The sequence below is a fragment of the Mobula birostris genome, chromosome 4 (assembly GCF_030028105.1).
Source record: "Mobula birostris isolate sMobBir1 chromosome 4, sMobBir1.hap1, whole genome shotgun sequence".
Lineage (NCBI taxonomy): Eukaryota > Metazoa > Chordata > Chondrichthyes > Myliobatiformes > Myliobatidae > Mobula > Mobula birostris.
This window is the reverse complement of record NC_092373.1, coordinates 114,071,766-114,096,152: the sequence shown is the minus strand read 5'-3', so window position 1 is coordinate 114,096,152 and position 24,387 is coordinate 114,071,766. Positions and strand designations below refer to the sequence as shown.

The 24,387-nt window shown below is 38.1% G+C and overlaps 1 protein-coding gene across 1 annotated transcript in view; it reads left to right on the top strand.

The window, feature by feature from the left end:
* Nucleotides 1-23,385, top strand: part of LOC140196546 (probable ATP-dependent RNA helicase DDX60) — a 73,365-nt gene extending 49,980 nt beyond the window's left edge. Inside the window, exons 25-37 of the mRNA XM_072255941.1 lie at nt 228-386; nt 1,444-1,582; nt 2,285-2,437; nt 4,766-4,870; nt 5,054-5,254; nt 6,030-6,134; nt 7,800-7,953; nt 15,387-15,514; nt 16,623-16,770; nt 17,755-17,909; nt 22,068-22,219; nt 22,318-22,380; nt 23,124-23,385. Of these exons, the coding sequence (XP_072112042.1) occupies nt 228-386; nt 1,444-1,582; nt 2,285-2,437; nt 4,766-4,870; nt 5,054-5,254; nt 6,030-6,134; nt 7,800-7,953; nt 15,387-15,514; nt 16,623-16,770; nt 17,755-17,909; nt 22,068-22,219; nt 22,318-22,380; nt 23,124-23,229 (1,768 nt within the window). The 3' untranslated portion in view covers nt 23,230-23,385. The remainder of the gene's footprint in view (nt 1-227; nt 387-1,443; nt 1,583-2,284; nt 2,438-4,765; nt 4,871-5,053; nt 5,255-6,029; nt 6,135-7,799; nt 7,954-15,386; nt 15,515-16,622; nt 16,771-17,754; nt 17,910-22,067; nt 22,220-22,317; nt 22,381-23,123) is intronic.
* Nucleotides 23,386-24,387: the final 1,002 nt, after the last annotated feature.

The window sequence follows — 24,387 nt, the reverse complement described above, 5'->3', positions numbered from 1 at the left end:
TCCTCGGCAGAATTTCTTGTGTTTAAAACTCTATTTACTGCACCTGAACAAGAATAGCTGTGACTCAAATGAGAATATGCTGGATGAAATGAAGGGAAATACATAAATTGTGGATCCCAGACCATGTAATAAAATTATAAATGCAAACAAGCATTGTGGGATGACTTTTTTTTACTTTAAAATTTCTGCATACTGTATTTTTTTTTGATGTAGTCCTTTTATTTCAGATTTAGCGTTTCATTAGTTGAAAGACTAGCTAAAGAAACATACCTGCATGTCACTAACAAGGAACAACTAAAAAGAGGTTCAGATGATGCAAAAAAAAGAATCGAAGTTGAAAACAAACTTCGAAAATTATCAAAGCGTGCTGGAAAAAGACAACCTACGTGAGTATTATTTCTACCTTCCTGTTTATACTTACAGGGTTAAACTGTTAAATTTATTCTTATTCGTTGGCAAGGCTTTGTTGGACAAATGTGAAAGTTTGCAAGATTTAATGAAAGGGCCAGATTAGTTTAGGGTGTCCTGGGGGTCAATCAAGACCTATAATTGCTGCTATCTAAACTAACTGGATTGGAGGGAGTTATTATTTTACATTTCATCAGTTTCAGTGCAGAGAGAGTAATGTCAAGCGAGGTATGAAAACTGGCTTGCCATAATGAACCAAGGACTGAATCTCTGATGGAACATGCAAGCCCTGATGCAAAACCAATAATTATTCAGGTCTTTTTGCACTAAATCTGCAATTACAGTCCTGAAAGAATATCAGTGTTAGCCAGTCTAGAAGAAATGGGGTGATTAGTGGAAGCAGACTTGGATAAAAGTGAAAGCTGTTTGGCAGGAATAGAACAATTGATTTTGAACTTCTATGATTTTGGCACTGCTATGATTCCAGATGGATTTTACAGATTTATAAAAGTAGTTTGCCTGCTCAAAACAATAAAGCATCTTGTACCCATTATGTATCCGAAATGCTATAATACCTTGCACCCATAATACCCCAATATATCACGGAACTAATATCTAGAAACCACCACAGACCAATTGAACAATTTAAAATATTCCAAACTAATTCAAAACCTCAGATATGCAAAGTGGTTCAAACTAGTACAGCTCCTAGACCTTTATAAGAGTTAAGATGTTAGTGAATTGTTTTCCATTTGAGCAATATTGCCGTCACTTGCACCATATCACCCATCCAAATAGTTTCTGAAGTTAATGCATCATTCTTGGATGCCATTCCATTGATCTGCGTAATCATCCCTCAGGCTTAATCAACCCCTCGTCTTCCACAGATTTTTAAACTTGCTTTTCATTTATGTCTCTTTCTTTAGTAAATTATTCCCAGATTTTTGCCTCTTTTGGTGATCAAACCATACTCAACAAGGTGTATTTTTATTGTTGGTTTATTACATTCCATATAATAGTTAGTTCTGGTTCCAGTGATCCAAAGGAGTCCCATGAGGCTGACAATATGGTAATGAGGGAAACTGAGCAAGAAATGTTATACCAGAAACTTCAAGAATTGAGGAAAGTTCCACCAGACTGCACCTATGCAGTGGAAACTGCTGCGGACCATAAGGTACGGAGTGTTTTTCATTGTTCTATAAAATTGAAATACCTAATCTCAGTATTCAAATCTCTGTGGTTATTTAATATTGCTTTGTTAATTTTGTCATTTACTTTTATTTCTGTCATCTAGTAGCTTAAAACACAAATGTTCCTTTTTATCAATGCTTAGAAATATGACCAAATAGCAACCATTGTCAAATCTAGCTGAGTGCAGGTTGCTTGCTTTCAGATGACTTGCACATAGCCTGGTAATGCAATATGCAGCAAGATAAATGACCAAGGTTGTATCCTCCGAGCAAATTTTTGACAAAAAGTTGTGAAGAAAAACAAAGGTTATGCAATTGCCAGAAAATCTATTGATGCCATCTGTGATCTGTTAGCAATTTTGTAGGTAAATAAAGTGCAGATGTATTTTAGTTTCTTTGGCGTTATCTGAAGCGGGGGGGCGGTGGTGTAGATGTTTTATTTTCTGTTTCTAATGGCTATAGTTTTTTTTAATTGCAGATTGTGTAAAGGTGAATATTTATTTTCATGAAGTATAAAGACAAGGAACTTAAAAATTGAACATAATTGAAGAATGTCTATGTAACTAAACATAAAACCTGGAAGCATGATTTTCAGTCATAACATTGTTAACTTATAAAATTGTTGTGGTGCATGATATAAAATTTGTATTCCAAAATGATTCTCAGCCAACTTTGGAATTCCCTAGATTTTAGATACAATCTTTCAGCGATTGCACCAAGTGAAAACAGCAAATCAACTGCGTCTTTATTTGGAGAGAGGGATTGGATTTCATCACCCATCCCTGAACAGTAAAGGAAGACAAGCTGTGGAAATGCTCTTCAGACTTGGATTTGCCAGGGTCAGTGTTTAACAAACTTGCATTGTGACCAACTCAGCCATCGATCATTGAATCTTTTAATGCATTTGTGCTACTCTTTTGGAAATTTTGTGAAATGCACTAGTCGACCATTTCACTTTTTGATGCCACTCTGTGATTTTAAGGAACAACAGTCAAAGCTGTGAACTCAGCGGGTCAGGTAGCATTTATGGAGGGAAATGGACAGTTGATGTTTTGAGTTGAGACCTTTCATAACAACTAAAAGAGGGGAGTTGGCTAGCATAAAAGTGTGGAGGGAAGGGTTGGAGTAAACTAATTGTTTTCCAGGTGAAAGTCTTAGTGAAAATTTTACAACTGGGTGCCATCTCTTCTGAAGTGACATGCCTAATTTTCTTCTGGAAGTTCTGAAACTTAAAATTGGCTGAAGCTAACAGCAGCATCTTTTGCTGTATAGCCTGTCCAATAAGAGGAATAATCTGGCTGCAAAAAGTTACTGAGGTGTTTGAAATTATTATTATCATTAAATGACTAAAGAATAAACCTAGGCAAAATAATGAGATCAAAGTGACAATGTCTTCTGAAGCTGATCTTTCAAGATTTCTTTCCGGAAAGGTCCTAACAGATTGTTCCAATTGGTTCCCCAACCATTTGCAAGAAAACAAAAGGAAGATGAATCTCAGGGTTGTATACTGCATGCGTACTTTGATAATAAATTTACTTTGCTTTTTAAAAAGCTACAGGCCAATTAGCCTAAAATGCCATGGTGCAAGTGCTGGAATCCGCTAATAAGCTGATATAGGAACATGCTCAAAAATTAAAACACACTTAACCAGATTCATCCTGGTTTGGTGAAAAGTGAATTGCCTCTGTTAGTTCCCAAAAGATATGATATGGTGCCACATAGAAGGTTATTGCACAAAGTTCTGTATGGATAGAGGATTGGCGAACTAGCAAAACAGAAATGGGATAATTAAGTCACTTTCAGTTTGGCGAACTTTTAACTATTCAAAATCCATATTAATGACTTGGATGAAGAGACCAAGTGAATTGTAGCCACACTAGTTGATGGTACAAAGATAGGTGAGAAAGCGGGCTTGCGGAAAGGATGCAAAAAAAATCTGTTGAGAGTTTTAAGTATGTTAAGTGAATGGTAAAACAGCTTGCAGATTGAGTATATGTGGAATGGAGAGGTCATTAACTTTGGTAAGAATATAAGAGTAGAATGTTACTTAAATGGTGTATGATGACTGAGCATTCTGAAGAGGTATTTGGCTGTTTTTTGTACTTGAAGAGATGCTGTGAAGATAGAACAATTGGTCTTTTGCCATTTGCTGGGATTTTGTATGCTGATATGTGGATTCAAAGCCCTCTGAGTGTTTTGCCTCTATTTTGAACTGTCATGGGTCAGTGTTTTCTGTGTCAATGGAGATAATTGCAATTTTTCAGGGAGGATTTGGAAAATCTAATATTGGATAAGTGAGCACTGTGACCTTTTCGTTGGGGTTGGTTCAGTTTATCTAGAGCCAAAATTGATTTGAGAAAGGATGCTCAGATTGCTTCACTTGTTGTGCCAGTGGATTTGGAAGATCTTGTGGCAGTATTGTTGTTGGTATGTCACCAGTTCTTTATGCCTCCTGTCTCAGAAGCTTAAACGCAGATTGAATTGGTGATAAAATTCTTTTTTTTCATTTTTAAATCTTTTTATTATTATTGAAAATCAACAACAAAAAATACATTAAAGTAATCAAGTCAACATATCAATATGTACAATAAGAGTTAAACTATCAACCAAGCTAAACAATATATCAATAATAAAATTCTAAGAGGTTTGGGTACTGTGAAGATGTTTCTACTTGTGGTAGTCTGAGGTGGTTGGGGAGGTAAGGGCAATGGGGAGCCAAATAATGGGTATCCATTGAAGATTGTGATGAGGAAACCTAAGAGTTATAAATCCTTTGGAATTCTCTACTTGTGGAACCAAAGTCATTGAATGTATTCAAGGTGGAAATGCATGTGTTTTTAGAGTAGTTGAGTGATAGGGAAAACATACATGTTTTTATTAAAATAGTTCCCTGGTGTTTTTGAAATAAATACATTCATAAACATCAATCTGCAGGCATCCTTAGCTGGTGAAATGGTAAGGTAGGGATATAGAATCTCATTGACAGCCATGTGCACTGGAAGAGATGCTGTGCTGCATTAAAAGTATTAGCTCCTGCTATAGTAGGTTGTGCCAATTCGATACTGATTCCTCTGTGGAACTTTCTAGCAGTGTTACAAACCATGCGTTTGAACACAGTTTTTGTTCTGGTTGAGATGAATTCATTCAGTAAATTTGTTTTTCTGTAGGTTGTGACTGCTACTGGAACTCTTGCCCTGGGTATTAACATGCCATGCAAAACTGTTGTCTTTCTTGATGATTCTGTTCTACTGGATGCATTGCAATATCGACAGGTATTACATCCCATTCTTTATTGGGCTCTTTTTAATATTCATTTAAATAAATAAATCACTTGGAAGTAAAACACTTTTTTATATTTTCCTCATCTAAATAAAGTTATTTAATTCTGGTGCCAAAAACAGATTCTACTCAAACTTGAACTTTCAAAAACTGAACTTCCCGGTATTTTTTTTCAGATGTCTGGCCGAGCTGGAAGACGAGGCTTTGATGTGATTGGCAACGTGATCTTTTATTGTATTCCGTTGCCCAAAGTGCAAAGGCTTCTCAAAGCAAGTGTTCCTCTACTTAGGGGCCAGTTTCCTTTATCTCTCTCGCTTGTGCTTCGTCTTATGTTGCTGGCTGCTAAATCTGATGACAGAATGGATGCAGAAGCCAAGGTAATTAATTAGCTGGAAGGTCTTGTCATAGATGTACTTCTTACCTAGCCATTATGATTTTATTACTATCACAATTAATTAAAAATCATTGTAAAATTACTTTGATTAAATTTATTAGTAAAACATTTAAATATTAAGGTTATTGTTTTTGTTGGATCTTTATTCGACCTAGTAGTTCATCAATAGAATGATATTTTAAAATATATTTTCCGTTTTGTGCTTAAACTAGAATCACTGACAGTAATTGTATACCAGTGTACATCTTAATTCTGCAACATTTCGCTGGATGAACGTATTCATTATTTTTTTGTTTGTATTGGAATGTTAGTATTTCTAGACAGAATCCAAGTTAGGTTTCCTTTCTTTCTTCGATAGTTGTTACTTTTTGTATAGATTTTCATTAGGAATTTTTATTCAAGATAAATGTGCATTAAAAGGGAAATTTAAAGGATAAAATAGCAAAAATGATCACGTTCTCTTATCTGAAACCAAAGCATTGAGATTAACTTTTACTTTTAACTTAACGGGAGAAAAACAGTTGGTTGCATTATTTCTACATTGTACAAAATCATTCTTTTGACTTGTTTTCCCTCACTTTTCTGGTTTAACTGAACCTTGTATTTATCTACAAAAAATGCAGTACTGTGTGTCTGACTTGTTATATTTAAATGCAAACATCACCATTGTACAGAGTCAAAACTTGGCTAATATAGAATTGTTTTGTAAATTGGATACTGTGCATAAATCATTGGAAAATCTTACTTTTACCTTGTAGGCTTTGTCTCTGTTGCAACATTCTATGCTGTGCTATGATAACCACAAGAAGCAGTCGGTCTTGAAGTTGTACTTCATGTTCTGTTTACAGTTTCTTCTCAAACAGGTAGGATTTAAAGATAAGTGTTTTTAAAAAAGGTGAAACCAAAATTTGAATGAATTACTTAATTTTTGCATCTGCCACAACTAAATGTCTGCTGCAATAATGTGGCATTAAAGTGAAGACAAATTTAGAAATTAATTTTTTGAAAAAAACCAAGTCATTGTAAGTTCAGAACAAAGGCTATGGTAATTGTGACAGGTCATTGTTTCTTGGTGTCCCATGTTTCTTGGCACTTGGATAGTAATTGATTAATCCTCAACAATTAGCATCGGCATTCTCTACTCATGGCTGTGATTATCCCAGTTAACACAAACAGGAATATTCTGAGCCTTTCTCTTTCTAATTAACTGTATGATATGTGAAATTCATTGGTAAAGTTTGATTTATTGTACATCCATGTGCCCTTCTGAAAGTGAACCAAATTCTTAGAGCTGTAGTCTATTTGGGAAGCATCCAGAGTTTTTGATTTGGTAATAAGGGATTACTCTTTATTTCTAAGTCAGGATGGTGTGAGATTTGGTGAAGCTGAGTGGAAGTACCTGCTGAACTTATACTTGGAGTTTGGGAGATATTGTCAGAGTTGTGTGCTGAGTACATTTGTGTTTAATGTGCCAATCAGTTACACTACTTTGTTCAGGGCAGTACCAAGTTGCTTGTTTTTATTTAAGCTATATGCATCCAGGCATGTGAAGAGTATTCCGTTAAGCTCTTTGCTTGTGCCTCGCACCTGAGGGTTTGGAATGTCAAAAGTGAGTTACTCACTCCAAGATGCTAAGATCTATAACATGCTTTTGTAATCACAGTTGAGTTTCTGCTCTCTAAGGTGACGGTGGTGGATTTCATAATGATAGTCCATTTAATAATGAGGTAGGTGGTTAGGCATTCTCTTGTTAGAAACCAACAGATGTTGTAGAAATTCTGTGGCTGCGCCCCTCAGATCTGGCCAGTTTGGACAGTGATGGTGCAAATAAGCTAGACTTGGTGAAGAGTATTCTTATGCCCTACATAAAATACGCTTTGTGCTCTTGCTGTCTGAATTGGAAAAGTTGTGATTGGTTAACTCTGAGGATCGTTATGGAAATTGGAGGTTCCTAGCCCATATTTGACCTGGTGCACAAGACTGGTTGAATTGTATGGAGAATGTTGAAAACTTTCTGGCTTGTAACATTGTCACTTTTGTGTCTGTCTTGCCAGTGGAACTGTCTTGAAGGGCTTGTGGAGAAGTGATCCGGGCTGGCTAGAGATTTGATTGCACATATCTTAGATTTTTGCAATGCTCGTTTGTTCCCGGTTCTGATTCGGGAGGAGATCTTTACACGGTTGTCTGAACTGATGTGATTTTGTCAAATCTGAATCTGTGCCTAAGAGTGATAATTTTGAAACACTTGGGTGATTTAAAAAAAGGCAAGAATCTGATACATTACTTAGAAACATTATTTGCATATTGACCAGGCCAAAGATTTCCTCCTTTGACATCTTTAGCCAAACTAGATGGTTTTTAATTCCAGAAGTTTAAGGAGTGCCATCACTGAGATGATTTTTTAATGTATTTAATTTGAGGCTATGTAATCAATTCAACATAAATTTCCTGGTGTCCATGACGAGGTTTCAACTTTGTATTGTTGGTAGAGAGTTTATTTGAACATAAATGATATTTCATTTTTGCAGGGATTTTTGGATTTGAATGGAATGCCGCAAGGGTTTGCAGGTCTAGTGGCCCACTTGGATCAACATGAACCAGCCAATTTTATTTTCATCAGTTTCCTTATGAAAGGTCTGTTTCACAAAATTTGTTCTCAGCCTGATGCATCAGCACGGAAAGGTAAGATTGTCACTAACAACCACAACTTCAAATAAAAAGGTTCATTCTGTATAATGACATGAAGGAAATGTGTCGTCCACCACATGAATTAGCTTTATATGGACATTGAATTTTATACTGAAACTATCCCCTTCAATGGGGTAGATTTGCCATTAGGGTATAAAGGAAATGATAGACTGAATAATTCTGTGAAATATTTTGTTTTTGATATCATGATAGAAAGTAATAAAGGTATCCCAACAATAGTAGAATATTAAACAGGTGGTGGTAAAGGAAAAAGAATGTAAAACAAGCATTGCAAATACAGAATAAATACTAAGTATACTAATGTGTCTGAAGCCGGGAATCAAAGGATGTAAGACAATATAGTTAAGCAGAGTCAACGTAGATTAATAGAAGGAAACAGTGTTTGACATTTATTACAGTTCTTTGAGGACATGTCAAACAGATTGAATAGAGGTGACATGGTTAAGGTAGTGTACAGGCAGTCCCCTCATTATATAAAAGATCTGTTTCTGAGAACTGCTCGTGAACAAGACAGAAATATCCAAGTTATTTCTAGCTTGAAAAATACTTGAAAGAAAAATGTATGGGAGAATTGGTATAAATTTGGTAAGTCGGGTGAACCATAAGCCAAAAAAACCCTGTATTTGAATTTCTAGAAAAAATTCAGTTTGGTGCCACATGAAGTTGCTGCACAAGATCATGTCATTGGGGTGTTTTAGTAAGGGGATGTATTAGCTAACTTGGGTGGTAGGGTGGAGATACGTCGCTACCAAAGGCGTTCCTTTCCTCCACTAGCCCCTGGGCATGGTGTAGCACCAGCTTAGCGTCCCTGATTTTGGTAATGTGAAGCATGGGAGCAGATGGTAGATGGTCGTATGAGCAGTTGGTGTATATGACAGGTCCTGTTTATGTGGCCACTGATGACGGCCAGGCAGTCTCTGAAGAGTATTGATAATGGCTGGGGTCACGCTACCTGTAAAGACATTGCCTAGAAGAAGGCAGTGACAAACCACTTATGTAGAAAAAATTGCCAGGAGCAGTCATGGTCATAGAAAGCCCATGATTGTCAATGTAATATACCGCAGCACATAACGAACAAGCGCTTGGCTAACACAAAACATTCTGGATAAATTGAAACAACAGGAATTCTGCAGATGCTGGAAATTCAAGCAACACACATCAAAGTTGCTGGTGAATGCAGCAGGCCAACTGGAAATTCAAGCAACACACATCAAAGTTGCTGGTGAACGCAGCAGGCCAGGCTAAATTGATACTTTAGGTTGTTAGGCCATGGAATCATGCTGTAGCAAAAACTATTGAAATTTGTTAATGACTCAAGGGGCAAGTTCTAGTCACATTTGCTGATAACAGATACATTTTTAAAAAATAAGATAGTAAGACATAGGAGCAGAATTAGGCCATTTGGTCCAATGAGTCTGCTCTGCCATTTCATCATCGCTGATGCAATCCCGCTCAATCCAATTCTCCTGCCTTCTCCCCATAACCTTTCACACCCTGATTAATCAAGAACCTATCAACCTCTGCCTTAAGTATACCTAATAACCTGGCCTCCACAGCCTCTTGTGGCAACGAATTCCACATATTCACCACCTTCTGGCTAAAGGAAGTCATCCTCATTTCAGTTCTAAATGAGTGTGCCCTCCGGTCATAGACTCCCCCGCTGTACAAAGCATTCTCTCCACATACACATACACTCTATCGAGGAGTTTCCATGAGATTCTCCCCCCCCCGCCCGCAATTCTTCTAAATTCCAGCGAGTATAGACCCAGCACCGTTGACTGCTCCTCAGAATCATTCCTGTGAACCTCCTCTGAACCCTTTCCAATGTCAGCACATCCTTTCTTAGATAAGGACCCAAAACTGACAATACTCACAAGTGAGGGCTTTCCAATGCCTTTTAAAGCATCAGTATTACATCCTTGTTATTTATATTCTAGTCTTCTCAAATTGAATGCATTTGCTTTCCTTAGCACTGACTGAACCTGCAAGTTAGCCTTTAGGGAATCCTGCACGAGGACTCCAAAGTTTCTTTGCATTTTGGATTTTCTCTCTATCTAGAAAATTGTCTGTGCTTTTATTCCTTCTTCTGAAATGCATGACCGTACAGTTCAGGACACTATTCCATTTGCTTTCTCTTTGCCCATTCTCCTAATCTAAGTCCTTCTGTAGCCTCCCTGCTTCCTCAATACTACCTGCTCCTCCACCTTTCTTTGTATTGACCGCAAACTTGGCTACAATACCATCCAAATTGTTGACTTACAGCATTAAAAAAAAAGTCCCAATGCCAACCCCTGTCGAACACCACTAGTCAAAATTCAAGGTAAATTTAATATCAAAGTACATGTACGTTACCAAGTACAACCCTGAGATTAATTTTCTTGCAGACATACTCAATAACTCCAATCAGAATAATAACCATAATAGAATCGGTGAAAGACAGCACCAACTTAGGCATTGAGCCGGTGTGCAAAAGGCACACTTAGGTGCTTTTTGCCAGTGTGTCACTGGCTGCCATTCCGAAAAGACTCTCTTTATTTCCACTCTTTGTCTCTTGCCAATTAGCCATTGCTCTATCCATGCTAGTATGTTTCCTGTAATACCATAGGCTCTTATCTTGCTAAGCAGCCTTATGTATGGCACTTATATCCTGCTTGTTATTTCGTCTAAGGATTCCAACAGATTTGTCAAGCAAGATTTCCCCTTAAGGAAATCATGCTGACTCGTGCTATTTTGTCAAGTGACTCCAAGTACCTTGAAACCTCATCCTTAACGATGGACTCCAACATCTTCCCAGCCACTGAGGTCGGGCTTATTGGCCTATAATTTCTTAGCCTCTGTCCTCTGGAACTATGACAGAATGTATTGTTTCGTGAAAGATCTTCATTAATGCCTCCACAATCTCTTCAGCTAGCTCTTTAAGAACTGTGGGATGTTGTCCATCTGGTCTAGGTGATTTATCTGCTTTCAGACCTTTCAGCTTCCCAAGCACCTTCTCCCTAATAATAGCATCTGCACTCACTTCTGCCCCCTTACACACAAACTTTCGGCTTGCTGCTAGTATCTTCTACAATGAACGTTGATGCAAAATAATTATTCAGTTTGTCCACCATTTCCTTGTCCCCCATTGCTACCTCCAGTGTCACTTCACAACGGTCCAATATCTACTTTTTCCACTCTTTTACTCTTTGTATATCTGAAAACACTTATGTTATTGGCTAGCTTACCTTCATCTTTTCCTTCCTTATGGCTTTTTAGTTGCCTTTTGCCTGTTTTTAAAAGCTTTTCAATTTTCTTAACATCCCACTAAGTTTTGCTCCAGTATATGCCCTCTCTTTTACTTTTATGTTGGCTTTGACTTGTCAGCCATGGTTGCATCATCTTGCCTTTAGAATACCTCTTCATCTTTGGGATGTACCTATCCTACGCCTTCTCAAGTGCTCCCAGAAACCAGCCATTGCTGCTCTGTCGTAATCCATGCTAGTGTCACCTTCCAATCAACTTGACCAGCTCCTCTCTCATGCCTCTGTAATTTCCTTTATGCCATGGTAATACTGTTACACCTGACTTTAGCTTCTCCTTGTCAAATTGTAGGGTGAATACTTTCATATTATGAACAGTGTCTCCTCAGGGTTCATTTACCTTAAGCTCCCTAATCAAATCCAGTTCATTACAAAACATCCAATCCAGAATAACTGATCCCTGGTGGGCTCAACCACAAGCTGCTCTATGCCATCTCATAGGCATTCTACAAATTCTCTCTCCTGGGATCCACCATCAACCTGCATATCGAAATCCCTCAGCACATGACAATCGTAACATTGCCCTTTTGACATGCATTTTCTATCTCCTGTTGTAGTTTGTAGCCCACGTCCTGGTTACTGTTTGGAGGCCTGAATATAATTCCTATCAATGTCTTTTTACCCTTGTAATTACTTAACTCAACCCACAAATATTATACATTTTCTGATCCTAAGAGATCCTTAGAAATCTCTTTCTAAGGATTTGATTTAATTTTTTTTTAACCAATAGAGGCATGTCACCTCCCGCTCACCTACCTGCTTGTCCTTTTGATCCAATGTATATCCTTGTTAAGCTCCCAACTATAATTTTCTTTCAGCTCCGACTCAGTGATGCCCACAACATCGTACGTACCAATCTGTAACTGTTAAAAGATTATCTACTTTGTATACTGTATACTTCAATCCTTTATTCATCACCCTTTTTTGATTTTGTTCCCGTTTACACTCTAGCACATCTCCCACCAATTGTACAAACATTTGTAATTTTGCCCCATCATCTGCCTGTCCTTCCTGACAGTCTCACTGCACACTGCTTCTGCTTGTATTCCAAATTGCCCCATCCTCAGCCTTGTCACTCTGGTTCCCAGCCCCATACCAAATTAGTATAAACCCTCCACAAAAGTTTTAGCAAACCTACCTACAAGAATATTGGTCCCCTCTGGTTCAGGTGTAACCTGTCCCTTTTGCACAAGTCATACTTTACCCAGAAGAGACCCCAATAATCCAGAAACCTCAAGCCCTGTCCACTGCACCAGCTCCTCCGATGCATATTCATTGCCATATCATCCTTTTACCTTCACTGGCGAGGAGCATAGGCAGCAATCCAGAGATTACTACTCTGGAGTTCCTGCTTTTCAGCTTTATACCTAATTCACTAAATTCTCTGTTCTGGCCCTCCTTCCTTTTCCTACCTATGTCATTGGTGGCAATATGTACTGAGACTTCTGGCTGCTCAACCTCCCCATTTAGAATGCTGTGAACCCGATCCGAGATGCCCATGTCCCTGGTTCCTGAGAGGCAACATACCATCTAGGTGTCTATCGTATCCGCAGAATCTCATGTCTGCTCTAACTATGGAATCCCCTATCACTACTGCAATCCTCTTCTTCCCCTTCCCCCTTTCTGAGCCACAATGCTTGGGTTCAGTGCCAGAGACTCACTGATGCTGGTGAGGGTAAGAATAAGATGATTTGGCAGATGAATGCATGGCTGAGGAACTGGTGCACGGGGCAGAGATTCAGATTTCTGGATTTTATTGGGATTATTGAAATCAGATTGTTGCTGAATAGCAAGCGGGGAGATTTGTAGAATGCCTATGAGATGGTTTTTTAAGAGTAGCTTGTGGTTGAGCCCACCAGGGCATCAGCTATTCTGGACTTGGTGTTGTGTAATGAACCAGAGATAAGTCAGTACTACAGAGGCATGAGAGGGGAGCTGGCCAAAATTGATTGGATGGGAACACTAGCCAGGATGACGGCAGAACAACAATGGCTGGAGTTTCTGGGAGCAATTCAGAAGGCACAGGGTAGCTGCATCCCAAAGAAGAAGGAGAACTATTCTAAAGGCAGGTTGACACAATTGGCAGTGTTTCCTATTGGCCAACCACTTTAATTTCACTCCCCGTTCCCATTCCAAAATGTGGTCCCTGGCCTCTTCTACAGCCACGATGAGGCCACTCTCAGGTTGGAGGAGCAACACCTCATCTGGGTAGCCTCCAACCTGATGATATGAATCAATTTCTCTAACATCTTGTAATTTCTCCCCCCTCCCCCTTCTCTTTTTCCATTCTCCATTGTCGTTCCCCTCTTACCCCTTCTGGTCACCTGCCTATCACCTCTCTCTAGTGTCTTTCCTTATTCTCTTTCTCCCATGGTCCACCCTTTCCTTTTCAGTATTGAAGAAGGATTTCAGACCAAAACGTTGACTGTTTATTCCTCACAATAGTGTTACCTAACCTTCTGAGTTCATCCTCCATTCTGCATGTGCTACTCTGGATTTCCGGGATCTGTAGAATCTCTTGTGATAATGAATTGTGCCACAATGCACCAATAGTTTGAATTAAAGTATTACTATTTTTTTATTATATTATTTTAATGCACACCAGCATGCTACATAGCATATACAACAAATATTCACAGTCTGTTTGGTCTTTTAGTTTGTGTTCTGATGAAGGGTCTAGGCCCAAAACGTCAACAGTTTACTCTTCTCCATAGATGCTGCCCGGCCTGCTGAGTTCCTCAGGTCTTTTAATTGTTAATTATAGCAAAATGTTAAACCTGAAATAAAGGCAGAAGGTACTGGAAATGTTTAATGGGAGGGTAGAATTTGGAGTGTGAGAAATAGTTATGATTCAGGCCAACAGTGTGTAGGATGCTCAGTGGAAGCCCGATAACTTTATTTTGGACTGCTCTAATTGAACAGTAGCTAAAGATGTCATTTTGCAGTTATCTCATTTCAAGAGTGTAACCTTGACCATTGATGTAAACCAATTTGGATATCAGAGTGTAAAGTACAGTATGTTTATAAGTTATCTTTAAGAATAATTTTGAACATTTTCCATTAATATAAGTCAGTACAGCAGATCATTTCTTTGAACTAGACAAGCCGAAGGGTCAGTCATGAGAAATTGTTGTTTTTTATCCATAGCTAGATACTGGTAGTCTTAGGCGCATTTAAAAACACAAATGGAACAATTTTTATGACCCACCAGGGCAGTACAGCTTGAGGACCCAAAAATTGTACCAGAATGGACGTGGTCCCTGATTTTTGTTGCCATTGAATTCTGGGGAGTGTAAGAAATGGGGTTGGGGGGTGTGCAGAGAAGGGAAGTGGAAGGAATCAAGTCTTACCACATATTTTCAACTACAGCCTCCAGAGTGCTGTCCATACTCTTGTGATGTATGGTACTGTCCAGGGCACTTTCAGAAACTGAAAATAAGCCTATAGCTGGGCTAATGGCAAAGTGGGTTGCTAGATAAGGTGGAAGTTGGTTGTGAGCTAGACAGTCTTTCCAGAGGCAATGTGTTGTGTGTATTAAACCTGTTGGTTTAGACTTGCAACTTGTGCCAACCCAGTCAAGTGATAGGCCTTAGAGTAAGTGTAGCACAACAAAGTGTGTAGCTGCTCACAGTGGAATGAGTTATCAGTAACAGCATAAAGGCAGCCAGCTAAAAACATCCAGAACAAAGGTTGAGAGCATGCGTGCGCTGGATAACAGCATCTCACAGGATGGGGTGTGTGGGTGAAAGAATGGCCTATTATATTCTTCACTGTGGTTATGGGAGTGCGGATCAAACTTGCACATTTGGGTCGAGACTCTGTTTCCTATAAAATAATGAATATCAGATGGTGAATCATTCCTGCCCTTCCAGATTGTTAATGTGAACCGGCCTGGCTGAAGGTCCAGGTTAACCTTCCTGATCATGTTTGAGGTTGACGCATATCATTTGTAGGAATAGCGGCCAACAGTTTCAAAACAGTGAACAAATGATTCCATTGCATTGATAATAAATGTTCATACAGTTTGGCAGGGTTTGTACAGCATTGCATTTACAGTGAAAATAAAGGATTATACTAATCTGTTGGTATTGATTATGGTTTATTTAGCAGGTTCAATATGCTTTTCTGAGGAAGTGATGGAATCTTTACTTCTGATATTAGCAAATATCTTTGGAAGGATCTATCTACCCTCCTGTTCAACAGAGAAGGGTTGGGCCACATTCCACCAATCAAAGGTATAGAGATGTGAAACAATTCAGTTCTTCAAGGGAATGACATTTTTTTAACTAAATTGTGAAATGCAATTTGCACACATTTTAATTTTTTATACACAGTTTTAATAATTGTGTATCAAAGCTTTTGAATCCAAGCTCTCTAGCAGTTTTATCTTTGTTTCTAAAGTAATGTCTGGCCACACTATTATTCTGAGAGCAGGTACTGTGTTGTTACAATAAAAACACATCAAGAAATCTTATGTCTTGAGCAAAGAAAGTTTACTTCCCTCCATAGTGAGTTAATTTGTAAAGAACTTGCTGGTGCTCTTTTATCACTCCTTTTAAATTGCCTTTTAGTTAAGGTTGCAATCTATCCTAGATCAAAGCTCTTCTGTTAACTGGTGGGCATGAAACCATTGTCTATAATTTACTGTTAATTTAGTCAGTATGTCATTTGTGGTGAATTAGTACAGTAACAGTGTGTTAAATTTGGATAGAGGAAAGTGATCAGCTTGCATGAGATTGGGAGGAAGATTGGAAGTGTTTTTATTGTGTATTTCACTGAAGGCTGGCTTGAGAGTGCTTTGTAATTATGTCATACCTCAGAACATATGCCAGTCTTCATGCTAAAATGCATCATAATTGAAGCATGTTGGCTGAAGGCAGTATTTAAGATTCCCTTTGTGTGTATGTTTTGATGTTGCTTTACAATTTCCTCGCTTTGGTATTTGAATATTATGCACCAGTGCAACAAGCCAGGTACAAATTTCAGTGGGACAAAAACCTTTACATGAATAAAAACATTATACCACAGGAAGTCACTGAGCCATTGTTCCACAAGGGAGCTAGCAATCTGTTATTTGAACTAAGATTACTTAAAATAACACACATCCTTACAAGTTGATTCTTCTTAATGCACACTCCTAAAGTGAATATCTCAAATTGATCCCAATTTTTTTTCAATTTTAATCTGGTTCAGTTTAATGTTTCTGTTTCAATTTATTTATATTGTTAAAACTATTGCTAACAAAATGATCAGTCAGAGTAGATAAAATTATCAACACCATAGTTCAACTCTAGAGGTGCTACTTGCCCAAGAAAATAAACTGTGGATTATTTCTTGTCCTAGGTGTTCCTGGAAGATCTTCCAGAACAGTTTGCTGAAGCAGTCAATGAATATAACAGAAGTATCCAGGAGACTTTCGGATGTTTTTTCCTTTCTGCGTCAAAACAGATAGACATGACTGAAGAATGCCAACTTCCTTTATCAGGGATATGTAAATATATATTTCAAACAATTGTTATATGTTAACATTTAAAATTGCAATTTAATTTAGTATATAATGCTGGACCTTGAATTTTCCCCTTAAACAAGTGTAATGTACTTGCATTCCAAGGGTAGGGAATTCGTATACCAACCTAAACCTGGCAGTTTCAAGCAACAGCCAGGAAAAGTAATCATCTATGGTAAATTGAATTGACTTCCTTTGGAAACTGGAATTTGGAGTCTTTCTACTCTGACTTGCAGATAATACCATGTGTTTGATCTTTAATGCACTTTAGAATGATCCAGCAGTGGTTCAAGAGAGTGGCTAGGCACTAATGATGGCCAGTAATTACCAATGTTATCCATGTCCTTGGGATGGTTGTAACATGAAACTGATGGAAATCTTTAGTTGCGAGTTGCCAGCAATCAAAGTAAATGTCTCAAACACAAACTGACCGCCCTGAGGCTGATTTGTGTGATTAGCTTTTTCACCGACATGTGGTATGCAGAACACATAAAAATTATTAAGTGGGATATTGATCCTTAGTGTCACTGCTTATCTTATACTACATTATCCTGCCTTGAAAAAGGGATCGGATTGGCGGTTGTTTGCCAGTTGAGATCTGACATGTGGGTGCTGTTGGTGTTAGAAGGAGCGATCTTATCTGTGCCAGACTTTGTTTTTCTTCCATGTGGTTTTTAATTTCTTCAGTATTCTGTTTTTCAAAATTGAATTTCTTTGCAATGGTCTTTCAGGCAGCATTCATAATGCTGCATTAAAATTAAAAATGATCATCCTAATTAGCATAAATCTGTTGCTTTACTCTGCTTTTCTTGGAAATATTAGTTTTAAAATGGTGCTAACTCCCCTAGCATCATTCAAAAATGCAGAGAATTTAAACCAGAATCTCAAACCCACTAACTTTTAAAGTGGTCTATTTCATGAAAATTAACTGTTGAGTAGTTCTGATTTATTGTTGACTTTCTTCCTCAGCTTTTTGTGGTGGTCATTCTCCCCAAGTAGCTGATTCTAAATTTGTAAATCAGTTGACTACCTTTGGAAATCATCCAACAACTGCCGTGTCACCATTTGCATGTTTGTCTGGGATTAGTAATCTGGATCTGTTCAAAATGAGCAATGTGGACAGTGTAAGTTGTACTTTGTTACTTTTATTTAGCATTGCAATTAAAAGTGGCATAGTCTCCAGATATGGGCAGTCATTTAGATTGAAATGGAATGAAATTTGCTTCTAGGGAGGGTTATTAATCTGGATTTTTATAGCATTCATTGCTTGGGCATCGATCATGTGAAAGACAGTGGTGTAGTGGAATAAGCATTGGACTTCAAGGTGAATGGTCCTGAGTTTGAATCCAGCTAGCTCCTTGCACGCCTTCCATCCGTGCTAGGTTAAGCGTCGAGCTAGCAACCCGTGTTTTTTTTAAAGTAAAATGCTACAGAAGCGGCAAAAATGCCACCTGATCAGCCACAAGGCATGAAAAGGAACAACAGCAACAAAAGGAAATCAGATTGTGCTGATTGGGTGGGAACAAGGGCTTTGGCTGTTTGATCAGCTATGACATTGGATGTTTGGAGCAACCTTTAGTGGTACAATAGCATACTGTTATGGTTGAATTCTAAGCTGGAGAACAAAAAGGTTAAAGGTTTTAGGAGTGAAGTTCACACAAGGTATGAATATGAAACTTCCTCATATAAATATAAAATTTTAGATCTGTGATGAGGTTTTTCCTGGGCAAGGATATTAGGGGACAGATTAGCTGTGATTGTTAGTAGCATACAAGTGCTGACTGCTCTGCTGACATTTCTGTCAACCCAGCTGGTAATGGTGGCTGATGTATATAAGAGTGTGGAGGGAAGCACAGTTTAGAGCCTTGTACAGTGGAGTAAACTACAGAGATTTGGAGATGAAATATTGAAGGGTCTTAAACATACAGTATAAATTTTAAAATTTTGTATCAATAGGTTGTAAAATAATGATGAAGGTTTGAATGAGCTGAAATTCACGGAGGGTGGAAAATGACAGTTTAGTCTGAGGTGCTAAGAAAATTATAGCTGGGAATTCGCATCCAAGGATGCACACTGTGTCGAAAGGACAGGCAGGCACGCAGAGGGGGCAGTGTTGCTCTGTTGATGCAAAGTAAAATCAAGTGGTGATATGGGGTCGGAAGGTGTTGAATCATTGTGGACAGAGCTAAGGACCTGCTAGAGTAAAAAGACCCTGATGGAAGTTCTATACAGACCGCAAACAGTAAGGATGTGATCTACAAATTGCAATGGGAGATAGAAAACATATGCCAAAGGGCAAAGTTCAATAGTCATACAGGATTTCAAGGTGCAGGTAGATTGGGAAAATTAGTTGATGATGAATTCCAAGAGGGAGATTTTCTAGAATGCCTGTGAGATGGCTTTTTAGAGCAGCACATGGTTGAACGTACAAGAGGATCAGCTATTCTGGATTGGGTATTGTGTAATGAACCGGAATTGATTAGATAGCTGTAGCTCAAGGTAAGAGAAGCCTTAGGGGAAAGTGATCATAATATCAGTAAGACCTTGAAGCTTGTGGAGAAGCTAAAGTCAGATATGTCAGTATTACAGTGGATTAAAGGGAATTACAGAGGTACGAGAGAAGATTTGGGAAGAATTGATTGGAAATGAACACCAGCAGGGATGACAGCAGAACAGCAAAGGCTGGAATTTCTGGAAGCAATTTGGAAGGCACAGGATATACACATCCAAAGCGGAAAAAATATTCTAGAGGGAAGAAGACACAACCATGACTAACAAGAAAAGTCAAAGCCAGCATAAAACCCAAATAGAGCAAAAATTAGTAGGAAGTTAGAGAATTGGGAAACTTTTAAAAATCAACAGAAGTTAACTAAGAAAGTCATTAAGAATGTAAAGATGGAATATGAAAGTAAGCTAGCCAGTAATATTAAAGAGAATAGCAAAAATTTCTTCTGTTACATAAAGTGTAAAAGGGAGGTGAGAGTGGATATTGGACTGCTGGAAAGCAATGCTGGAGAGGTAGTAATGGGGGACAAGAAAATGGCATACAAACGGAATGAATATTTTGCATCAGTCTTCATGGTGGAAGATACTAACAGTGTGGTGGAAATTCCGGGTGTCAGAAATCAAGAAGTGTGTGAAGTCTCCATAACTAGAGAGAAGGTTCTTGGGAAACTGAAAGGTCTGAAGTCATCTGGACCGGTTGGTCTACACCCCTGAGTTTTGAAAGAGGTGGCAGAAGAAATTGTGGAGGCATTAGTAATGATCTTTCAAGAGTCACCAAATTCTGGAATGGTTCCGGAAGACTGGAAAATTGCAAGTGTCACTCTATTCTTCAAGAAGGGAGAAAGGCAGCAGAAGGGAAACTATAGGCCAGTTAGTTTGACCTCAGTGGCTAGGGAGATATAGGAATTGATTATTAAGGATGAGGTCTCAAGGTACTTGGAGGCGCATGATAAAATGGTGGTTGGTCGTGAGGAAGCCAAATATATTAGCATTCATTTCAAACGAACTAGAATATAAAAGCAAGTGTGTAATGTTGAGACTTTGAAGCGCTGGTGAGTCCTCACTTGGAGTATTGTGTGCAGTTTTGGGCCCCTTATTTCAGAAAAGATGTGTTGAACCTTGGAGTACTGTGTCAATTCTGGTCACCTTACAAGGATGTTGTCTGGATTGGAGAGTGTGCCTTATGAGAATAGATTGAGTGAACTTGGCCTTTTTCTCCTTGGAGCAACAGAGGATGAGAGGTGACCTGATAGAGGTGTATAAGATGATGAGGGGCATTCATTGTGTGGATAGCTAGAGGCTTTTCCCCAGTGCTGAAATGGCTAACACAAGGGGGCATAGTTTTAAGGTGCTTGGAAGTATGTACAAGGAGGATGTCAGAGGTGAGTTTTTTTTTACACAGGGTGGTGGGTATGTGGAATGCACTGCCAGTGACTTTGGTAGAGGCAGATACAATATGGTCTTTTAAGAGACTCTTAGATAGGTACATAGAACTTAGAAAAATGGAGGGCTATGCAGTAAGCAGTTTCTAGAGTAGGTTACATGGTCATCACAATGTTGTGGACTGAAGGGCCTGTAATGTGCTCTAGGTTTCTATGATTCTATGATCCTATGAGAGGGATCAAAGGAGGTTCACAAAAATTATTCTAGGATTGAAAGGCTTGTCAGATGAAGAGCGTTCGATGGCTTGGGGCCTGTATTCACTAGAGTTCAGAAGAATTGAGGGGTGACTTAACTGAAACCCATTGAATGGTAAAAGGCCTTGGTAGAGTGGATGTGGAGAGAATGTTTCCTATGGTTCGAGAGTCAAAGGCCAGGGGGCACAACATCAGAATAAAGGGGTGTCCTTTTATAACAGAGATGAGGAAGGGTTTCTGTAGCCAAAGAGTGGTAAATCTGTGGAATTCTTTGTCACAGGCAGCTGTGGAGGCCATGTCTTTATGAATATTTAAGGCAGAAGTTGATAGATTCTTGATTGGTCAGGGCACGAAGGGATATGGAGGGAAAGCAGGAGATTGGGGCTGAGAAGAGAGTTGAAACAGCCATGATGAAATGGCGGAGCAGACTTGATGGGCCAAATGGCCTAATTTTGCTCCTATATCTTGTGGTCTATGGTCTTATGACACTTGGGTAGAGGGAAAGTATAGTAGGGATATCAGGTGTTTCTTTTAACACAGTGATAGGTGTATGGAACGTGCTGCAAGGGGTGGTGGTAGTGGCAGATACATTACGGACATTTAAGATTCAGGCATATGGGTAAAAGAAAAATGGATGGTTATGTGGGAGAGAAAGTTTAGACTGATCTTTGAGTAGGTTAAAGGGTTGGCACAACATTGAATGTCAAAGGGCCTGTACTGTTCTGTTTTAAACAAATTCTGGAGACAATGCAAAACTAAGAGTAATGTTGAATGTATTTACTTGGAAAGGGTTTAATCTGAAAACCAAGACATTGCGTTAATTGGCTGTTTAAAAATTCAGAGATGAACAAATTTATTTTAAATTCCCAGAATTTTCATTAGAAGAGGGTATTCCTGGCAAAATCAATGCTTCCTGTCTCCCTTATTTCATCAGTTTATAAATGCAATGTCTAAAACAAAATCAAATTAGCATGTGGTAATTATTTACCTATGATTTCTCTTGAGGCGATGTGTGTAAACTGTATTTCTAGTTGGATGTTTGATTTTTAAAATGTATTTTTGTATGTTGTCTCTGTTTCATATATAGGTAGATGGAATTCTAAATGTCTGTGTTGAAGATCAATCAATTTGTCATTACAGATTTCTTCACGTACTATTGAAGTCAGCTCATGCAATATTCCTGTACTAAACTTGACGAAGTATGATGAGCATGGCAGGAGGATGCCATTGAATGCTTATATCCTTGACTTCTACAGACATGGTTCTTTAAAAGCTTTGTTAACTGACAACATGTAAGTTTGAGCTGCAGTAAAGCTACCATGTTAGTGTTGGGGAGAGGGGGTATGCATGTTAAATAGTTTGATTTAATAACCTTAACTTTTCTTTTCAGGTTGCATTTGGGTGATGCCTATAGTGCCCTCAATGATTTTCAACTAACTCTTGGCTCAATCAGGTATGAGGGAATATTGTTTTTGACTTATTGTATAATTGCATATTGTGGGATGGGATTACATCCAGTCTGCCATAGTGATAGGTGCATCACATTATTGCAAGTCAAACACCATTCATTTAAAAACAAATGTCCATAAATGATTTGGAAAGGCTTTGCTGGCTGTTAACCTTTGAGAAATGATGTGAAAACAAGCCAGTTCATACAAATGATATTTGGGTATTTGTGCTCCTGTTTAATGGTGCTCCCATCTTTTTGACAATTGAAAATTTCTACTATTATCACAAATACAATTTGCTGACCTGATTTGCCTGTTCTCCTTTCCTATTGAGTTGTCACACTTCAACCACTTTGGAGCTTGTATGACTGGAATTTATTGTTATAACAAAGAAAGTGGAATAGCTTACTTCAGCTAATTTGTTTATGTTAAATGTACTTTCTTCATCAGTTCTTACCTTGATTTAATGATGAATGATCTAGATTTTAGAGATGTGTTGCTGTGTACACTCAGGCCCTAAGTTGTCTGTATCCATCTGGCTCCTCCCTCATTTCAATTGAGTATTCTTGCTTTATGTGAAAAAACAGGATTTTGCTTTAAATGTAAAACCAGCTTTAAATAATCGAGCATTCCTTTTGGGTCTATAGTCCACTATTTTCAACACTTCCTCACTTTGTTCAATATTCTTAATGAGTATCATGCTGGATTGAAGTTATGCTGTTTTTAAAATCTTCTCTTTATTTTCCAGCACGTCTTTCAAGGAACTATGTGACAATAAAGATGATGTTGTCGTTTTGGCGTTTGAGCAACTAAGAGATACCTTTAACCAAAAATTTGAAAAGATAAAGAGTTAATGCAATTGAAAATAGTTTCATTCACGTGCATTCTTGCTGCTGAATGTAGGAGAATGAATACATGACAAAACTAAATTGTGTCGCGCATGTGAAAATTAAGAAACTTGCAGCCCAGTGATGTCAACAAAAAAATAAAATTGAAAAGTAGATAATTTATTGTGTTGAAATTTAATTGCACTATGTACAGACTGTTACTTAAAGATGGTCAACATTGTACAAAAAAAAATTTCTAATGCAAAACTTCACTGCTGGCCTCTGCATTGGAATTAACTGCAACATTTACATTCTCAGAATTTTTGGTTTGATTAAAGCTTGCTGCTTGATTAGAGGTACCAATCATGTTCATTATATTCAACTGAACAAACCTTAAAAAGTCAACTAAAAAATTTATAATTAAGTACTGCAGAGTGGTACACGCATCGATATGGTGCCTCAATACGAGGTTTCGTTTTCACCAGTGGCATCGTCTATACAGTATATATGCGCATAGCAATGAGCTGGAACAAAGCATGCAGATAGACAAGTCATTTTTGACAGAGTTTCCATTGACCAGAGTGTGTGTACTTCCTCTTTTATATTTCAAAGAACCCAAAGCCATGTGGCTTAACAACTCACCACATATTCAGTAACTGGCACAAAAGCATCAAGAGATCTGTTAGGTCTTCTCACACAGTTTTAATGAACTAATGTAAGCAATCTTGACAGCTGTTTCCATTTTGGAGAAAGTGATGTCAATAGCCATAACATGAGAATATTTTGCATTTTGTTATGTTGAAGTTTATATGTTATAAAGTTGAATTTGATTTCAATAGTAAGGAGTGGGTAAATAATAAAGATCTTCAGCCTTTGATTTAAAAAAAAAATGAAGCATCTTTTTTTAAACAATATTTTGCTCAAATAAAGAAGTTTTAAACAAGTTTCTTAATTGTGGCCCCCTGTTTGTCTTTAGCTTATTTTAGATGATTCCTTGTTAAAATGTGGTTCAGCAATATTACTGTGCAGTATTATAGTAAATCAGTAGATTACATAAGTTGGTATCCCATTTCTTTCATCACTGTTCCCAGAAGCAGCTTTTAAAGCTGTTTCTACATTGCTCATGCAAGGTCAGCAAATAAACTTACAGGGAAGTTCCATTCAGTTGAATCAAGTACAAGAACT